Source organism: Chiloscyllium plagiosum, chromosome 3 (assembly GCF_004010195.1).
Source record: "Chiloscyllium plagiosum isolate BGI_BamShark_2017 chromosome 3, ASM401019v2, whole genome shotgun sequence".
Classification (NCBI taxonomy): domain Eukaryota; kingdom Metazoa; phylum Chordata; class Chondrichthyes; order Orectolobiformes; family Hemiscylliidae; genus Chiloscyllium; species Chiloscyllium plagiosum.
This window is the reverse complement of record NC_057712.1, coordinates 54,336,142-54,357,328: the sequence shown is the minus strand read 5'-3', so window position 1 is coordinate 54,357,328 and position 21,187 is coordinate 54,336,142. Positions and strand designations below refer to the sequence as shown.

Below are 21,187 nucleotides of genomic sequence, written 5' to 3'. Positions count from 1 at the left end.
ATCCGTATCCATGAACACCAACTAGCCACGAAACGACACGACCAGATATCCTTAGTAGCCACACGCAGATGACAAGCAACATGAATTCGACTGGGACAACACTACTATTATAGGACAAGCCAAACAGAGAACAGCCAGGGAATTCCTAGAGGCATGGCACTCATCCACAGATTCTATCAACAAACACATCGACCTGGACCCAATATACCGGCCACTGCAGCGGACAGCTGGAACTGACAACCGGAAGCGGCAGAGACAAACCACTATAAATGCTGGAGGAAACATCACAGGAGCGCTTCACAGGAGGCTCCCAAGCACTGAGGATGTCACCTAGACAGGGGACGAAACGTCTGCAACACAAATTCCGAGCTTGGCGAACAGAACCACAACAACAAAAGCTGTGAAGTCTGTCTTATATTAAAAAAAATTTACAGGCAACTTACCGTAACTAACTTATTTGAATCAGATGATAATTGTACAGTTACGTTTTAATAATGTTAACCATTCACCTGAATCTCAAAATTATATGAATACTTTACACCATTTACTTGTATAGTTTTAGAGTCATAGAGATGTACAGCATGGAACCCCTTCAGTCCAACCCGTCCATTCTGACCAGATATCCCAAACCAATCTAGTCCCACCTGCCAGCATCTGGCTCATATCCCTCCAAACACTTCCAGTTCATATACCCATCCATGTTGCAATTGTACCAGCCTCCACCACTTCCTCTGGCAGTTCATTCCATACATGTACCACCCTTTGTGTGAAAAAGTTGCCCCTTAGGCCTCTTTTATATCTTTCCCCTCTCACCCTAAACCTATGCCCTCTAGTTCTGGACTCCTCAACCCAGGGAAAAGACTTTGCCGATTTATCCTATTCATGCCCCTCATAATTTTGTAAACCTCTATAAGGTCATCCCTCAGCCTCCGACGCTCCAGGGAAAACAGGCCCAGCCTGTTCAGCCTCTCCCTATAGCTCAAATCCTCCAACCCTGGCAACATACTTGTAAATCTTTCTGAACCCTTTCAAGTTTCACAACATCTTTCCGATAGGAAGGAGACCAGAATTGTACGCAATATTCGAACAGTGGCCTAACCAATGTCCTGTACAGCCGCAACATGACCTCCCAACTTCTGTACTCAATACTCTGACCAATAAAGGAAAGTATACCACACGCCTTCTTCACTATCCTATCGACCTGCGACTCTACTTTCAAGGAGCCATGAACCTACACTCCAAGGTCTCTTTGTTCAGCAACACTCCCTAGGACCTTAACATTAAGTGTATAAGTCCTGCTAAAATTTGCTTTCCCAAAATGCGGCATCTCGCATTTATCTGAATTAATAGTTGAATGGCTGGCTTAGCCAATTCAAAGGATATTCACAAGCAGCCATTTAATTTAAAGCAGAATTGCACGTATGCCAGCAACTGTAAAAGTAGCAAGTTCTCTTCACTGAATAACAGGAACAAAATTAGTTCACTCTTTCTGAGTTGGTAGCTCAGTACATGCCAGTTGGAAGCACTAACCTTTGAATCACAAGGATCCAGGTTCAGGCCTCATTCTAAACCCTCAGCACAAAACTCAAGATTGATACTCCAGAGTAATACTGAAGGTCAGTAGTCACACGACATCAGGTTATAAGACAACATGTTTATTTGAAATCACAAGCTTTTGGAGCGCTGCTCCTTTGTCATGTGATGTCTATAAACGTAAGCACAAAATGTGGACTTGTAGTTAAATCAAATCCCTCTTTGAAAACAGGATTACCCTCTGAACTGTTTCCTTTTCTTTCTTCATTTAATCTAAGCTGTCCTTTCTCAATGTGATGTTGCCTCAGTTCTCTCTCTTTTTGGAGTTCTAGCTCTTTAAATTTAATTTTAAATAATTTCTCCTTGATTTACTTCCTCCTCAGCTTTCTTATAACCAGCTCCCTTTTCCTTTTTTCTTTTCCCTTTCCATTGTTTTTCTTTAATTTTAATCAGTTTTCATTTCTAATTCAGCATTTTTAAAAAGATTTTAAACTGAATTCTAGCTAATTCTAGCAGTGACATCTCAATGTCAGTTTTCTTTCTTTTAACTCAAAATGCTTGGCAATTACTTTGAGCATCTCATCCTTATGAAATTCTGCTTTAGCTGCTAACTCTTTCAATGTGTCCCTTAGTCACAGATTTCAAATTGGGTAAAGACAATGACTGCAGATGCTGGAAACCAGATTCTGGATTAGTGGTGCTGGAAGAGCACAGCAGTTCAGGCAGCATCCGAGGAGCAGTAAAATCAACATTTCGGGCAAAGGCCCTTCATCAGGAATAAAGGCAGACAGCCTGAAGCGTGGAGAGATAAGATAGAGGAGGGTGGGGGTGGGGAGAAAGTAGCATAGAGTACCTGGGAGTTGCAGTGGGAGAGGGACACCCTGAGATTCTTGTAGAGAGAGGAGGAAAACTTCTTCAAGGCAGGCATTCTTGCAAGAGGATTCGCAGTAGTGTTAAAATCAACTAGGTAAAAACAATGACTGCAGATGCTGGAAACCAGATTCTGGATTAGTGGTGCTGGAAGACCTTCTGGATTATTGGTGCTGGACCACTAATCCATAGATTTCAAATTGTTAAGCAAGGAGTTGAGAGATACAAGTGAGCCAGGAAAGACCTAAAGAGAGGGCTAAGAAGAGCTAGGAGGGGACATGAGAAGTCATTGGCAGATAGGATTAAGGAAAACCCTAAAGCTTTCTATAGGTACATCAGGAATAAAAGAAATGACCAGAGTAAGATTAGGGTCAATCAAGGAAGTTGTGCGTGAAGTCCTAGGAGATAGAGGAAGCAGTAAATGAATATTTTTGTCAGTCTTCGAACTGGAAAAAGACAATGTTCTTGAGGAGAATACTGAGATACAGATTAGACTAGATTAGACGGGATTGTGGTTAACAAGGAGGAGGTGTTATCTATTTTCACACTTTCCAGAATTGCTAAGTCCCCTGGGCTAGATGGAATTTATCCTAGGATTCTCTGGGAAGCCAGGGAGGGGATTGCAGGGCCTTTGGCTTTGATCTTTATGTCGTCATTGTCTATAGGAATAGTGGCAGAAGACTGGAGGATAGCAAATGTTGTTCCCTTGTTCAAGAAGGGGAGTAGAGACAACCCTGGTAATTCTAGACCAGTGAGCCTTATTTCGGTTGTGAGTAAAGTGTTAGAAAAGATTATAAGAGATAGGATTTATAATCATCTATAAGTTGATTAGGGATAGTCAACACGGTTTTGTGAAGGGTACGTCGTGCCTCACAAATCTTATTGAGTTCTTCAAGATGGTGACCAAACAGGTAGATGAGAGTTGATTTGGGGTATATAGATTTCAGTAAGGCATTTGATAAGGTTCACCACAGTAGTCTATTGCACAAAATTCAGAGGCGTGGAATTGAGAGTGATTTAGCAGTTTGGATCAGAAATTGGCTAGCTGAACGAAGACAGAAGGTTGATGGGAAATGTTCATCGTGAAGTTCAGTTACTAGTGGTGTACTGCAAGGATCTGTTTTGGGGCCACTGCTGTTAGTCATTTTTACAAATGACCTGGATGAGGGCATAGAAGGAGGGGTTAGTAAGTTTGCAGATGACACTAAGGTCAATGGAGTTGTGGATTGTGCAGAAGGATGTTGTAGGTTACAGAGAAACTTAGATAAGCTGCAGAGCTGGGCAGTGGAGTTTAATGAAGAAAAGCGTAAGGTGATTCACTTTGGAAGGAGCAACAGGAATAAAGAGTACTGGGCTAATAGTAAATTCTTGGAAGGGTAGACGAGCAGAGAGATCTCGGTGTCCATGTACATAGATCCCTGAAAGTTGTCACCCAGGTTGATAGGGTTGTTAAGAAGGCATATGGTGTGTTAACGTTTATTGTTAAAGGGATTGAGTTTCAGAGCCATGAGGTCATGTTGCAGCTGTACAAAACTCTGATGCGGCCCCACTTGGGGTATTGCGTACAGTTCTGGTCACCACATTATAGGAAAAATGTGGAAGCTTTGGAAAGGGTGCAGAGGAAATTTACTAGGATGTTAAGAATTCAAAACACTTTATTGGTACTCAGAAAGAGAAAAATAGGGTGGAATGTGAGCCTCACGAGGGGTATGTTGAATATCTTGGGCATGTCAGTATATAAAAAGGGATGATGTTGGGAGGTTTTGAAAAGCATTAAAACAGATAATCCCTGGGACTTGATGGAATTAATCCCAGACTCCTGAGGGAGGCAGATGAGGAAACTGCTAAAGCCTTGTACAAAATCTTTGTATCCTCTTTAGTCACTGTAGAGGTCCAAGAGGACTGGAGAATTGCCAATGTTGTTCCTTTATTAAGAAGACAACAGAGATAATCCAAGAAATTCCAGGCCAGTGAGCCTTACATCAGGTAGGAGGGAAATTATTGGAGAAGATTCTTCGGGGTAGTATTTACTGACATTTGAAAAAAATATGGATATATCAGCAATAGGCATCATGGTTTTGTGCAGGGAAGGTTGTGCATCACAAACTTGATTTGAGTTTTTTGAGAAATGATTGATGAGCGCAGGGCAGGAGATATTATCTGCATTGACTTTAGCAAGGCCTTTGGCAAAGTCCCACATGGCAGGCTGATATAAAAGGCAAAATCATACAGATCCGCAGTGAGCTGGTAAAATGAATCAGTGGTGTTAAGCGGGGATTAGTGCTGGGACCTCTATTGTTGGTAATACAAAGAAATGATTTGGAGGAGAACATAGGTGATCTGATTAGTAAATTTCTGGATGACACAAAGACTGGGTGACTGGAAGGATCGCCAGAGGATACAGCAGGGTATAGATCAATTAGAGATTTGGGCAGAGAAATGCAGATAGAGTTGAATTCAGCAAATACGAAGTGCTGCATTTTGAGAGATCTAATACAAGAGGGACATCTAGAGTAAATGGGAGAATCCTTAGTATCATCAACATACAGCGGGATCTAGGCGTACAGATCTACAATTCCCTCGAAGTGGCAACACAAGTAAATAAGTTAGTTAAGAAGGCATATAGCATGCTTGTCTTCATTCAGGGTATAAAGAATAAAAATTGACAAGTCATATTGCAGCATGTTGTATAGAATCTTAGTTCGGCCACATTTGGAATATAGTGTACAGTTCATATTGCCACACTACCAGAAAGGTGTGGAGGCTTCAGAGAGGGTACAGAAACAATTAATCAGGTTGTTGCCTGGTTTGAAAGGTATTAGCTATGAGGACAGCCAAGATCACCTTCAGTCCATTAAGTCGCGCCATCAAAAATATACTAATACCTACATCAGTCCCACTTTCTCATATCAGCCCACAGCTTTCAATGTTATGACTCTTTAATTACTCATCCAACTACATTATAAAGGCTGTAAGGTTTCCAAATGCAACTACCCTCCTAGACAGTGCATTCCAGATTCCCACCACCCTCTTGCTGAAAAGGTTTTTCATCAAATCCCCTCTAAGCCTTGTGCATTTCACTTTAAAATTATACCCCCTTCTGACTGACCTTCAACTAAGGGGTACAGTTGCTTTATATTCACCTTGTGCATGCTCTTATAAACCTTCCTTTGGTCTCCCTCAGCCTTCACTGCTCTAAAGAAAATAATCCGAGTTTATCCAGCTACTCTTCATAGCTAAAATGCTCCATCTCAGGCAACATCCTGGTGAATATTCTTTGCACCCCCTCCAATGCAATCATATCGTTCCCATAGTGCAGCGACCAAAGCCTCTCACAGTACTCCAACTATGGCCTTCCCAAATTTCTGCACAACTCCAATATGATTTCCCTGCTCTTCTAATCTATGTCACGTCCGATGAAGGTAAATGTTCCATATGCCTTTTTACCCTGTTAACCCACCTTGCCACCTTCAGGGATCAGTGGACAAACACTCTGTTCCTCTGAACTTCCTACCATTTTGTCATTTGTTGAGTATTAGTATTACGCAAATATATAGGTTCATTTATGAGAAATTGGAGAATTTTCACAAGCCTTCTGTTGGTAGCTTTCTCAAAACACATCAGAATCTAAGACCTTTCCTTGTTTTCCCATTGCTTTTAAAACTTACTTAAAATACAGTGTATAAGTTTCCCACTAGTATTGTCAAGAGAAACGTAACCATACAGTTAAAATTGTCCCACATCAATAAATAGATCTGAAGTAGTTGTCTTCAAGGGTGGCCTGTGTACATTAAATATTGTTAGGTTTGGAATGAAGAAAACATTAAGCAAATGTTTTCTTTCTGAGTATCTTGGTGGAGGGGAGATGACTGCAGTTGTCTTCATAAGAGGTTCAAATTACTTATCTGCATCCCATTTCAAGTAAGTTTTAAAAGCAATGGGAAAACAAGGAAAGGTCTGAAAGTCATCAGATTTAATTTTTGGACTAAGGAATGAGTTAGAAGATGGAGGTATGGTTTAATTGTAGATAACCACTACCTATGGCATTTCAGGTACGCTACATTGCCATAGATCTAAGTTATAAATGGAGGTAGCCTTTATTTTCACTCTTTCTGTATGTTTTGTGAAACAAACCATTAGCTTGGGAGCACTTTTGAAAGATGCAGCTTATATCTGAAACTGGAACTTCTTGGAAGCAGGCAAAGGTGGGGGAAACTGCCAAAATGCTTAATGCAGTTGCAGACTGGAAGCAAAGGCCGATCAAAGAAGTGGAGTCATAGAGCACGAAGGTAGGGATACATAAACTCCACTAGGATTGTCTGCCAAGAAGAGATGCTCAAAAATAATTGGAAGGTTTCTTAGCCCATAGCTTGCATGAAGACCCACACAAATATACCTCAGAATAGTGAGAACACGGAGGAGAATTTAAGTAAATTCTTGAAAGCTGTAGCACATCTTGATTTGAAACCAAGAGGTGAAGGAACAATTGACATTCTTTAAGGGATAGTGGGAACTCTTGAATGAAGTAAAATAAACAGGGGGTGACCCATTGAGATTTAAATAATAAAGTTTATGAAATATATATAGCATTAAGTGAGCAATTCTTGGACAGTGAAAATTTTTGTTTAAAACATGAAACATTGCAGCATAATTATTTCAGTTAATAATTGGGAGTCCAAGTTTAATTTTGTTTAAAAGTTAATGATCTCCCTTGACATAATGGATATTCATACATAACAATTATATCTTGCTATCCTATCCCTATGTACCTTTACTTTCTCATGTATGCAAAAAATCTAAATATATTAATACTATCTACCTGATTTGTTTTTATCCTTGTTCGGAAAAGTACAATAAACTACTGAAAATACCTTTCCTTCAGCCAATCCGAAAACAATTGCTTGATCTGCTGGCCAAATTAGACACGTAACAGCACTCTGAAAAATAAAACAAAAGCTTTGAAATTGTAAACACAAAAATAAATACATTATTTGAGGACTTCACTGCTCATCAAACTAAAATGTCAAAAAGCTAACAGATTACCACATTTCAGCATGGACTGCAGTTAGAAGATTAAAAAGTTACTGAGTTTCTGCTAAACCGTTGTCAAGAATATTGAGCTCAATTATGTTCACAGATGCTGAAACGATCCAGGAAAAATCCAAACTATTCCAGTGACCTTTCTTCAGAACTGGACCTGAAATATTAATTTTGCTTTCTTTCTACATATGCTGCCAGACCTGCTGAGATTTTCCTGTAATTTCTGTTTTTGTTTCTTACTTCCAGCATGTGTACTTCTTTGGTAGGTTTTGTTTAAAAAAAGCCATCTTTTTTGCAGTTCTAACATCTTCTGTTGTTTCCACTTGTAATTGATTGTTTTGATAGTTGGGTTTATTATGAATGCTTGGCAAAGGTTTAAAAGCTTTGGGGCTACTGTTACTTGCAGAGAGCTGCAAAGGAAGTTTGATTAGCAGTTTAACAGTTTATTGAAGGATGATTGGTCTTTAATGTGTATAGTGACCACTTGAGGGAAATTGATTTTTATAAAAATAATTTCTTTGAATGGGCATTTTTCAGAGCTGGTCTAGATTTTATTTCCTCTTTCAATTCAAGAATGGGCACCTGAGCCCATTATGGATACTGCATGAAAGATTATACATGATACATATGGCCATGGAGGAGGAAATGGGATATCTTGACTTTTATTTTATTTGATTTATTATTATCACACGTACCTAAGTGCAGTGACAAGTTCTGTTGTGTGCAGTACAGGCAGATCATAACATGAAAGTTCACAGGGTGATTGAACATAGCGACGAATTCAAAGTTATGGCTGCAAAGAAGCTGCACAAAATGCAAGATCAACATTAGATTTGAAACTTGAGAGGTCCATTCAGCAGTGCAGGAACAGTAGGGAAGAAACTGTTCTTGAACCTGTTGGTACGTGTGTTTAAGCTTTTGTATCTGCTGCCTGACGGAACAGGTTAGAAGAGATTATATTTGGGGTGGGAGAGGTCTTTGATGATATTGGTCATCTTTCTGGACATTGAAAGTGTAAATGGAGTCAATCGATGGGAAGTCTGTTTACATGATGGACTGGACTGTGTTCACAACTTTCTGTAGTTTCTCACGATCCTGGGCAGAGCAGTTGCCATACGATGTCGTAATGCATTCATATTGAATTCTTTCAATGGTGTACCGATAAACGTTGGTGGGAGTCCTAATGGTCATGCCAAATTTCCTTCGCCTCCTGAGGAAGAAGAGGCATGGTTGTGCCTTCTTGACTGTCGCATCAACATGGATAAATTGTCAGTGATCATCACTACTAGAAACTTGACACTCTTCACCATCTCCACCTTGGTTCCATTGATGCAGCCCTCCTCCTCGCTTCCTGAAGTCGATGATTAGCTTTTGAGGTTTATTGACATTGATGGACAGACCTTTATCTTTGCGCCATGTCCAAGCACTCTCTTTCTGTCTCATCGTTGCTTGATGTCCGACTACAGTGGTGGTGCTGTCAGCAAACTTGTACATACACTTTGGAGAAAATTTGGCCACAGTTATGAGTGCACTGCTAGTACAGTAGGGGGCTGAATACACATCACTGCAGGATGCCGTTGTTGAGAATTATCGAGGAGGAGCAGCTATTGCCTAATCTTCACTGATCACAGTCTGTGGCTTAAGAAGTCAAGAATTCAGTTGCAGAAAGTGTAACAGAGACCTAGTTCTTGGAATTCGTAAATTAGTTTGGTTAGGATTACAGGCATTGAAGGTAGAGCTGTTTTCAATAATAGAAGTCTGATGTAGATATCCTTACTATTCAGATGTTCCAGAGGTGGGTGTCGGGCTAGGGAGATGGCATCTGCTGTGGACCTGTTGCGCCAGTAGGCAAATTGCAAGGGATCGAGGCAGGCTGGCAGCCGAGAGTTGGTATGAGCCACGAATAACCTCTGGTACTGCTTAATTATTGAGGTCAGAGCCACAGGCCGTAGTCATTAAGGCACATTGCATGCATTTTTATTTGATTTATTGTAGTCACATGTACTCAAGTACAGTGAAAAGCTTTGTTTGCAAGCAGAACAGACAGATCAGAGCAAACAAGGACATACAGTTCAGAGGCTGCTTAGACAGAGTGAGGCAGACAGTTCACACTGCACAGGAGGTGCACAAAGCAAGATCAACATTTTCTTTGGTACGGGGATAATGGTGGTCTTCTTGAAGTAGCTGGGGACTTCAGGTTGTAGCAAAGACAGGTTAACGATGTCAGTGAATATTCCCAGCAGCTGATCCACACAGGATCTGAGTGCATGCCCAGGTACTCCACCTGAGACAGTTGCCTTCCATGGGTTCACTCTCAAGAAGGCCAAGCTGACATCTACAGCAATGATTGAGGCATGCATCCAAGGCTATCGGGGCAGGTGACACCATTTCACTGATCTTCTGTTCAAACCAAGCGTAAAAGTGCACCGAGCGCATCAGGGAGGGATTTTTCTTGTCGGCTATTCTGTTCTGCTTCATTTTGCAGCCCGTAATTTTGTTTAAGCCTTGCCAAAGACATTGGGCGTTTATGTGGTTAGTTTGGGTCTCTAACTTAGTCCATTATTGTCTCTTAGCATTTGCTCCTGATGAAGGGCTTTTTCCCGAAACGCCAATTTTCATGCTCCTCGGAGGCTGCCCGACCTGCTTTGCTTTGCTTTACCAGCACCACTCTAATCTTGACTCTGATCTCCAGCACCTGTAGTCCTCACTTTCGCCTGTCTCTAATGGCCTTGTAGAGGTCGTATCTGGATTTCCTGTGAAGGTCCAGTCATTTGACTTGAATGTCGTACACCTAGTCTTCAGTAGACAATGGATTTCCTGGTTCATCCATGGTTTCCAATTAGGTACATACAAATTAACTTCTTTGGCACGCAGTCCTCTACACAGTTGCTAATGAAGTCCATGACAGTTCTGGCATACTCATCTGAGTTGGCCAGTGAATTCTTCAATAAGGACCAGTACACCAGTTCCAAGTATTCCCACAGAAGCTCTTCGGTTGCCATAGATCAATACTGTACTACTTTCTGTACTGGGTCCACACGTTCTCACTACTGGGAGGAGGAAAATAGCATTGTGATCTGATTTTCCAAAGTGCAGATGGGGTATGGAGCGGTAGGCATTTTTGATTATTGCGTAGCATTGGTAAAGAATATCCATGCCCCTGGTGGGATAGGAGATCTGTTGGTGGCATTTTGGTAGCAACTTTTTGAGACTGACTTGGATGAAAACATCAACCACAATGTATAAGGCCTCATGGTATTCCTATTTCTAACAGTATAAATTTCATTCAGAGCACTGTCCGCTTCCGCATGGAGTGTCAGGATGGCAGAGGAGAATTCACGCAGCAGGTGTTAGGGATGGCATTTCAATGTTAGATATTCTAGGTCCGCACAGCAGTAACTCACCAGGGGCACCTCATCTGAGCACCAGGAGGTTTAGATTAGATTAGATTAGATTACTTACAGTGTGGAAACAGGCCCTTCGGCCCAACAAGTCCACACCGCCCCGCCGAAGCACAACCCACCCATACCCCCTACATTTACCCTTTACCTAACACTACGGGCAATTTAGCATGGCCAATTCACCTGACCTGCACAGCTTTGGACTGAGGTGTTGATTAGGAGGCAGACTCCACCACCCCCTGCCTTACCAGAGGATAGGGTGCAGTCCATGCAATGTTTAGAGAAACCCTCAGGTTGTAAGGCACAGTTAAGTCTAGCAGGAGGGAGCCATGTCTCTCAATTCCTTCTGGAAAGCAGATGTAGCTTTAAGTTCATCCATTTTGCTCTCAATGGCTTGGATGCTTGCCAGAAGTATGCTGGGAAGTGGAGACTTGAAACTGCTTTGTTTCAGTTTCACCTGCAGGGCGGCGTGTCTCCCAGGCATTGGTAATGCAAGCCGACTGTTCCAGATGGGGTCCTGGTTACAGGCCACTACTACAGGCTCTATGGGAGGGTACTGGAGTTGGTTATGTCAGTCTTCCACATTGTCTGCTTCCCTTAAGATCAGTTGCCATTCCTGGGAAAGCCTGACCAGCCCAGGCTCTTGTTGCTGCAAGGGCTGGTTTCGTTCCGGGTTGGGTTGTGCCTCCTCAGAGTCGGGTCACTGCAGGCGCTGGCTTTATTCTGTTTTGGGTCGTTGCAGGGTGGGAGTTCAGGCCTTCGTTCTAGGTTTCCTCGCAGTTGGGAAGATAAGGCCTGGGGAAAGCAGATAGGTTTGCTCTAGGCTTGTGAATCCAGCATCTGTAATACTTAGACAGGCCGGAAAAATATGATGAGAGAGCAAGAGTTTGAAAATATGACATTCATCATTACAACAGAGCTGATACCCCGGTAAATGGACGATTCAGCCTTACCAGCCAAACCATCAACTGGTCTCGATTGTCACCTCAGGCCTGCCTCTAAAGGCATCCTCCATCTGTGTGATAGAAAGAGATGTAACAGGGGTGGAGGAGTTGTATTACTAGTAAGGGAGGATCTCCAAGTTGAGGGAGAATACGTCAGAGGATTCATGCAGCAAGGCAATAGGAGTAGAACTCAGGAATAGGAAAGGTGAAATCACAATGCTGGGGGCATACTATAGGCCTCCCAACAACAGTGGGAGATAGAGGAGAGAATGTGGAGACAGATTTTGGAAATATGTAAAAACAGCATGTTTATTGTAGTAGGTGATTTTAACTTCCCTTATATTGACTGAGACTCACATCGTGCTAAGGGTTTAGACCAGGCAGAATTTGTAAGGACCCTTCGGAAGGGTTTCTTGACACAGTATGTAAACAGTCCAACCAGGAAAGGGGTTGTACTGGGCCTGGTTTTGAGAAATAAGCCCAGCCAGATGAGTGACGTTTTAGTGCGGGAGCACTTCAGGAGTAGTGACCATAATACCATGAGTTTTAAGATACTCATGAAGAAGGATAACAGCAGTCCCCAGGTGAAGGTGTTAAATTGGGGGAAGGCTAACTACAACAATATTGGGCAGAAACTGGAGAATTTTGATTGAAGGCAGCTGTTTGAGGATAAATCCACATCAGACATGTGGGAGGATTTCAAACGGCAGTTGATAAGAGTTCAGGAGTGGCACACTCCTGTGAGAATGAAGGATAGGTACGGCAAGTTACATGAACACAGGGTGACCAGGGATGTTATGACTCTGGTCAAAAAGAAAAGGGAGGTGCATGTAAGGAGGATGGGAACTGACAAAGATCTTGAAGTATATAAGGAAAGCAGGAAAGAACTTTGAAGGAATTAAAAGGGCTAATAGGGGTCATGAAAAGCCATTAGCAAACAGGATCAAGGAGAATCCCAAGGCTTTTTATACATATATAAAAAGCAAGATGTTATCCAGGGAAAGGGGTGGCCCACTCAAGGACAAAGAAGGGAATCTATGTGTGGAGCCAGAAGAGGTAGGTGAGGTCCTAAATGAATACTTTGTGTCAGTATTCACCAAAGAGAAGAAATTGGTGGAGAATGGTCTCAGGGAAGGGAGTATGGAATTTCTAAGCCAACTTGCTTTTAAAAAGGAAGAGGTGTTGTGCATCTTAAAGTATTAAAGTAGATAATTCCTGGGTCCTGATGCAATCTATCCCAGACTACTGAGGAAGCAAGAGAACAAATTGCTGGAGCATCGACAAATACCTTTGTATCCAATTTGGCTGCAGGGGAGGTCCCAGGGGACTGGCGAAGAGGCAATGTTGTCCCATTGTTTAAGAAGGGTAGCAGGGATAATGCTGAAAGTTACAGGTCTGTGAGCCTCACATCAGTGGTAGGGAAATTATTGGAAAAGATTCACAGGGACAAGATCTATGTGTATTTAGAAGAAAATGGACTTATTAGCAATAGACTGCATGATTTGGCATGAGGGAGGTCATGCCTCACTAACCTGGTTGAGTTTTTTGAAGAGGTGATGAAGATGATTGATGAGAGAAAAGCAGTTGATGTTGTCTACATGGACTTCACTAGAGCCTTTGACAAGGTCCCTTATGACAGACTGGTACAAAAGATGAAGTCACATGCTCTCAGGGGTGAGCTGGCAAGATGGATACAAAACTGGCTTAGTCATAGGAGACAGAGTAGCGGGTGGGAGGAAGCTTTTCAAAATGGAGGGTTATGATTAATGATGTGCCACAGGGATCAATGCTAATACCTCTGCCGTTCATGGTCCACACCAACAATTTGAAGGAAAACTTAACTGGTCCAACTAGTAAATTAGTAAAGACTGGTGGAGTTACAGATAGTGAGAAGGAGTGTCAGATGATACTGCAGGGTCAGTTTGAGGCATGAGTAGAAAAATGGCAAATGGAGTTTAATCCAGACAAGTGTAAGGAGATGCATTTTGGAAAGTCAAATGCAGGTGGAAATTATACAGTGAATGGCAGAACCTGAAGGTGTATTGATATGCAAAGGGTTCTGGGTGCGCAGGTCCACAGATCACTGAAGATGGCAGCACAAGGAGATAGGTAGTAAAAAAGGTTTATGGAATGCTTCCCTTCATTGGAAGGGGCATTGAGAATAAGGATATGCTGCAGGTTTATAGAACTTCAGTCAGGTCACACTTGGAATTTTGCATCCAGTTTTGCATCCATTACAAGAAGGATGTGGATGCTTTGGCGAAAGTACAAAAATATTTACTAGGATGCTGCCTGGTAGGGGTGATTTTAGCTACAAAGAAAGATTGGATAAACTGAGTATGTTTTCACTGGGACACAGGAGGTTGAGGGGCAATCCGGTGGAAGTTTAGAAGATTGCAAATAAGGTTTGTCCCCAGGGTGGAGTGGTCAATTACCAGCAGACAGAGGTTCAAGGTGCAGGAGCGGGAGGGGGGGGGGCAGAGAGTTTAAAACAGATGTGCAAGCCCATTTATTTCACTTAAGGGCTGTCGATTGCCTGGAATGTGCTGCCAGAAGAGATTATGGAATCAGACACAATAGCAGCACCTGGACAAATACATGAATATGAAGAGAATACAGGGATATGGATCCAGTAAGTGAAAATAGTTTTAATATGGAAAGGCAAAATGTGCTGGTGCAGACTTGGAGGGCTGAAAGGCCTGTTCCTGTGCTCAGTATATAAAAACAGGGTATTATACCCAGTAAATCCATGTTGGTGTTTATCCTCCCCAAACTTCTAAGGCCACGTGCCCACCCTACTTCAATATCTTTTTATACATTTCCCCAATATCCTTCAATCATATTTCAAACCAATTTTTATACATTGACATAATTACTCCACCTTACTGATGAACTTAACACACAACTTCACATTCCTCCTGAGCAATATAGCGCCTGCTATTGATATTAAATTATTTACATTATTTGCCCTTATTCCAGATCCATTTCTTCATCTGAAATTAGCTACTTTTGATCTTATTACAGTGTCCTTATTCTAGCTTCTACAAACATGAAAAGCAGTCTATTTCTAGTCTTTATAACCTTAGATATCCGATCTAATCATCCAATCCCAACTGTTCCAAAAATGGTTTAAATATTAAAGCATTTTTAAAATTTTACTCTTTCCAAACAGTATACGACTGAATCTGTGCTGTGTCCTTTATATTGTCTTAAAATAAATGGCATACAACTGCAATCATACTTGGGTTTTACAGGGATTAATCTCCTTCTCCAAGTTAGAATGTGAGCTTAAGCTCTATTCTTGGGGTTTGATTACAGATTCTAGTTCTGAAACTACAAATAAATGATTCAGAAATATTTCACCATCTGTTAATGTCTGGTTATTCACATGGGTACATTCGTTAAAGCCTTTAAATTTAAGAAGTAGGTGGCGGTTATTAATATTTAAAGAACATTTCTATATACAGGGCACGCCTGAAACACTAGAAACTGGAAAGAGTGATTGGTAAGGAATCAATAAAATACATTGACAAAAAAAAAATTTTTTTCTCTCCTCACCAACTGGCTTGAATCCAAACTGACACCATCATTTGAATGAAACAGAATGGAATAGAAGACAATAGAACAGAACATTGAAAAGAATCCCTAAAATTATTAAATCAAAATCCTACGTGCACTGTAACATGCATGATGCCACTATACATAAAAAAAATCATAGATTTTCGTATATTCTAACATCTTCCTAATACAACATCAAAGACCAAAGGTTATCTGATCATCCCTCTGATTGCTGTTTAAGAAATACGGAAATGTGCAAAATAGCTCTTTTTCCCACATTAAAATAATAACACTTCTGATGTTCTTAAAGTTGTGAAGTGCTTTTTGCTCGCCCATATTTCTAAAAACACTATGCAAAAGTAATTTCCATCCCAACTCTTATCTTTAACATTTTGATTCCTTCTCTATTCCAATAAAGCTTTATTTGTGACCATAACCATTTACAGTCGTAGAGGTGTACAGCACAGAAACAGACTCTCCAGTCCAACTCGTCCATGATGACCAGATATCCTAACCTAATCTAATCCCATTTGGCTGCACTTGGCCCATATCCCTCTAAACCTTTCCTATTCATATACCAATCCAGATATCTTTTAAAAGTTCTAATTTTACCAGCTTCCACCAATTCCTCTGGCAGCTCATTTATACACGACCACCCTCTGCATGAAAAAGTTGCCTCTGGGGTCCCTTTTAAATTTTTCCCCTCTAAACCTATAGTTCTGGACTCCTCTACCCCAAGAAAAAGACCTTGTCTATTTACCTTATCCATGCCCCTCATAATTTTATAAACCTCTATAAGATCACACCTCAGCACAAATCCTCCAACCCTGGCAACATCCTTGTAAATCTTTTCTGAACCCTTTCAAGTTTCACAACATCCTTCCAATAGAGGAAGGAAAGTAGAATTGCACACAATATTCCAAAAATGCCCAAACCAATGTCCTGTACAGCCACAACATGACCTCCCAACTCCTATAGTCAATGCACTGACCAATAAAGGAAAACATACCAAATGCCTTTTTCACTATCCTATCCACCTGTGACAGCACTTTCAAGGAAATATGAACCTGCACTCCAAGGTCGATATATTCAGCGACACTCAGCAGAACCTTACCATTAAGTAAATAGGTTCTGCTCTGATTTGCCTTTCCAAAATGCAGCACCTTGCATCTAAATTAAACTCCATCTGCCACTTCTCGGCCCATTGGCTCATCTTATCAAGATCCCATCATACTCTGAGGTAAGCTTTCTCGCTGTCCCCTACATCACCAATTTTGGTGTCATCTGCAAACTTACTAACTATACCTCCTATGTTCACATCCAAATCGTTTATATAAATGATGAAAGGCAGTGGACTCAGCATCAATCCTTGTGGCACACCACTGGTCACAGGCCTCCAGTTTGAAAAGCAATCCCTCACCACCATCTCTGTCTTCTACCTTCGAGCCAATTCTGTATCCACATAGATAGTTCTCCCTGTATTCCATGAGATCTAACCTTGCTAACCAATCATGAGGAACCTTGTCCAACACCTTACTGAAGTTCACATAGATCATGTCCACCACTCTGCCCTCATCAATCCTCTTCATTACTTATTCAAAAGAACTCAAACAACTCAAACAACATGATTTCCCACGCACAAAGCCATGTTGACTATCCCTAATCAGTCCTTGCTGTGCCAAATGTATATAAATCCTGTCCCTCAAGATTCCCTCTGAAACCTGCCCACCCACCACCGATGTCAGGCTCACTAGTCTATAATTCCCTGGCTTTCTCTTACCATCTTTCTTAAATAGTGGCATCACGTTATCCAACCTCTCGTCTTCTGGCACCTCACCTGTGACTATCAATGATACAAATATCTCAGTAAGAGGCCCAGCAATCACTTCCCTAGCTTCCCACAGAGTTCTCGAGTACACCTGATCAGGTCCTGGAGATTTATCCACTCTTATGAATTTTAAGACATCCAGCACCTTCGCCTCCGTAATTTGGACATTTTTCAAGATGTCACCATTTATTTCACTATGTTCGATATCTTCCATATCCTTCTCCATAGTAAGCAGTGACATAAAATACTCGTTTAGTATCTCCCTCAATTCCTGCGGTTCCACACACAGGCTGCCTTGCTGATCTTTGAGGGGCCCCATTCTCTCCATATTTACCATTTTGTCCTTAATATATTTATAGAATCCCATTAGATTCTCCTTAACCCTAAATGCCAAAGGTATTTCAAGTCCCCTTTTTGCCCTCATGATTTCCCTCTTAAATATACTCCTACTGCCTTTATACGCTAAGGATTCACATGATCTCTGCTGTCTATATCTGACACACTTCCTTCTTTTTCTTAACCAAAACCTCAATTTCTCTGAGCGTTCAGCATTCCCTGCAAATGCCAGCCTTTCCTTTCACCCTAACAGGTAGATACTGTTGCTGGACTCTCGTTATCTCATTTCTGAAGGCTTCTCATTTTCCAGCCATCCCTTTACCTGCGAACATCCGCCCCCAATCAACTTTTGAAGGTTCTTGCCTAATACTGTCAAAATTGGCCTTTCTCCAGTTTAGATCTTCAACTTTTAGATCTGGTCTATCCTTTTCCATCATTATTTTTAAAATCTGTTTCTCAATTTCCCGCTGACTATTGGCAGTCTATAATACAATCCCAATAGATTGATCATCCCTTTCTTATTGGTCAGTTCCACCCAATAACTTCCCTGGATGTTTTCCAGAAATATCGTCCCTAAGTATTGCAGCAATTCCATCCCTTATCAAAAGCATTATTCTCCTTACTCTCCTTCACCCCTTTCTATCCTTCCTATAGCATTTATATCCTACAACATTTAAGCTGCCAATCCTGTCCATCGCTGAGTCACGTCTGTAATTGCTTTGATATCCGAGTTCCCATGTTCCTAACCATGACCTGAGTTACTGCACCCTGCCCATTAGGCTTCTTGCAATGAAATAAATGCACGTTAATTTATCAGTCCTATCTTGTTCTCTCCTTTGTCCTGCCTCGTCTGACTATCTGACTCGCTCCTTTTCCCAACTGTCCCAGTCTCAGATTGATCTCTTTCCTCACAATTTCCTTCGGTCCCACTCCACCTTACTAGTTAAATCTTCCCGAGCATCTCTCGCAAATCTCCCTGCCAGTATATCAGTCCCTTTCCAATTCAGGTGCAATCCAACCTTCTTGTACAGGTCACTTCTACCCCAGAAGTGATTCCAATGATCCAAAAATGTCAATCTTTCTCCCCTGCACTAGCTCCTTCGCCATGCATTCATCTGCTCTATCCTCCTCTTCCTATCCTCACCAGTTCATAGCACCAGGAGTAATCCAGATATTACTACCCTAGAGAACCTCATTTTTAAAAATCCTGCCTAACTTTCTATATTCTCCCGTCAGAATCTCATTTTTTTCCTTCCTATGTCATTAGTTCCAATGTGTACAACGAACTCCTGCTGGTCCCTCTCCCCTTTGAGAACAATTCTGCACCCTCTCAGAGATATCCTTGACTCCAGCACCAGGGAGACAACACACCATTCTGATTTTTCGCTGTTGGCCACAGACACTTCTGTCTGTGCCTCTGTCTAGAGAGAGTCCCCTATCACAATCGATCGCTTGGAACCCAACGTATCCCTCATTAAATGAGAGCCATTCTCAGTACCAGAAATTTGGTTGTGCTTCATTCCCCATGCAGACTGGCTTGCTCTCCTTTGAATGGAGATGATGAAAGGGAGGTTTGATAACTGTTAAAGATCTTGTACAATTGTAATAGAGTAAACAAGGAAAAACTGTTTCAAATGACAGAAGGATTGATAATTCGAGACAACAGCTTTAAGATAATTGGCAAAAGGAACAAAAAGTTATCAATAAGATCTAGGAGTAGAATTAGGCCATTTGGCCCATCGATCATGGCTGATATGTTTCTCAACCCCAGAAGCTGCAGAACATTTGATTACACAGCGAGATAGTACCGTCAGAAAGGGTGCTGCCTGGAAAGGCAGGGGGAGCAGATTTAATCACAAGTTTCAAAAGGAAGTGAATAAATATTCCAGGGCTGTGGGGGGGAAAGTAGGACATGAATTGAATAGCTCTGCCAGAGAGCTGCTGCATATTTCCAAATCTGTGCTGTTAATGTAAGATTATGCTGGGAATAGCCACATGAGACTCCTGCACTTCCTGCCTATCTCTCATACCTTTCCTGGAGTTAACTCATCTACCTGACTGTATATGCAACTTTTCTCCCTTCCTATAATTGCCATTGATCACACCGCATAGTTCCTGTAAATTCCTTATTGCCTCTATGTGCCACTCCAACTGACCCATACAATCTGATAGGATTCGCAACCAAAGGCACTTCCTACAGACATAAGCATCAATAACATGGAAACTCTCCCTAAACTCCTACATCTGACAGGAAGAACGCATCACTCTGCTAAAGGCCATCTTTGCTCCTTCACAATCTACAGACCCAGAAAATAGCATCATCTTATTGCTCTAAAAAAAACACTGCTCCAGGCAATTTAATACATACGGCTTATATTTTTAAAGTTTAATTAAGAGACAGATCTCAGTAAAACATATACTCACGAAAGATCCTACTCTATTCACTATCGTAGATTTACAGCAAGGCTACACTTAAAAGCTAAGCATTTATCTGTTCCTCTGCTGTGAGGTCTCCCACACAGGTTCCTCTCAGGTCAGCTGTGAATTTCGCTGTTGTTAATTTTTCCTAGACATACGCCAATGACCAGAAATATTTCAATTCAAACAGCAAAGGCAGCAACTGTGCAGATTCAGTGCTTTCTCTGACCATGTGCTCACTGCCTTTGTCTGTCTTCCTCCTTTTTAAAGTGCAGTTGTTTTGATCTTTTGTCCCCCAAAGTTCCAAAATAATGCAACAATATATAAAACAGTAATAGCTGGAAATTTGAGGAAATCATCTCCAACAACTAAAATACCTCAAAAAATTAGCAGCTCTTACAGCCACAACTTTTTCCCCTCTTCCACCTTTGATTACTTGACATGGTAACCCCGCCCCCACGATGATATCCGTCACCACGCCTAACCCCGCCCTTCGCCGATCTCCGACTGCATGCCTAACCCCGCCCCCACACCTATATCCATCACCACGTCTAACCCCGCCCCTTCGACGATCACCATCACCACGCCCAACCCTGCCCCCACGCCGATCTCCGTCCCCCGCCCCCAGGCCTAACCCCACCCACACCCAGCTCCAGCCCCACACCAGGTCCTAGCTCCCAGCCCTGCCGTGTTTTCACCATCCCTCCAGACCTACCCCTCTCTGAGGATGAAAGATCAGTCCTCAGCAGAGGCCGCACCTTCATTCCCCTATGCTCTCGGATTAATGAGTTCAACATATGGCGTGACATCGAACAATTCTTCCGCCGCCTTCGCCTCCGTGCCTACTTCTTCAACCAAGACTCTCGCCCACCTTCTGACGACCACTTCTCACGCCACCAACACACCCCATCCACCTGGACACCCTGTGCTGGCCTCCTACCTGCCCTCGACCTCTTCATAGCCAACTGTCGCCGCGATATTAACCGTCACCTGAACTCCCCCACCCCTCTCACCCACTCCAACCTCTCACCCTCGGAACGCACAGCCCTCCGCTCCCTCCGTTGCAACCCCAACCTCACTATCAAACCAGCAGACAAGGGAGGCGCGGTAGTAGTTTGGCGCACCGACCTTTACACCGCTGAGGCCAAGCGCCAGCTCGCAGATACCTCCTCCTACTGCCCCCTTGACCATGACCGCACCCCCCACCACCAAACCATCATCTCCCAGACCATCCATAACCTCATCACCTCTGGGGATCT

The 21,187-nt window shown here is 42.2% G+C and overlaps 1 protein-coding gene across 2 annotated transcripts in view; it reads right to left on the bottom strand.

Moving 5' to 3' along the window:
* ift172 (intraflagellar transport 172) overlaps positions 1-21,187 on the bottom strand; it is a 279,132-nt gene that overhangs the window by 236,131 nt on the left and 21,814 nt on the right. For both annotated transcript variants that reach the window (XM_043682226.1, XM_043682236.1), the window contains exon 5: positions 7,275-7,340. In XM_043682226.1, coding sequence (XP_043538161.1) covers positions 7,275-7,340 — 66 coding nt within the window. The remainder of the gene's footprint in view (positions 1-7,274; positions 7,341-21,187) is intronic.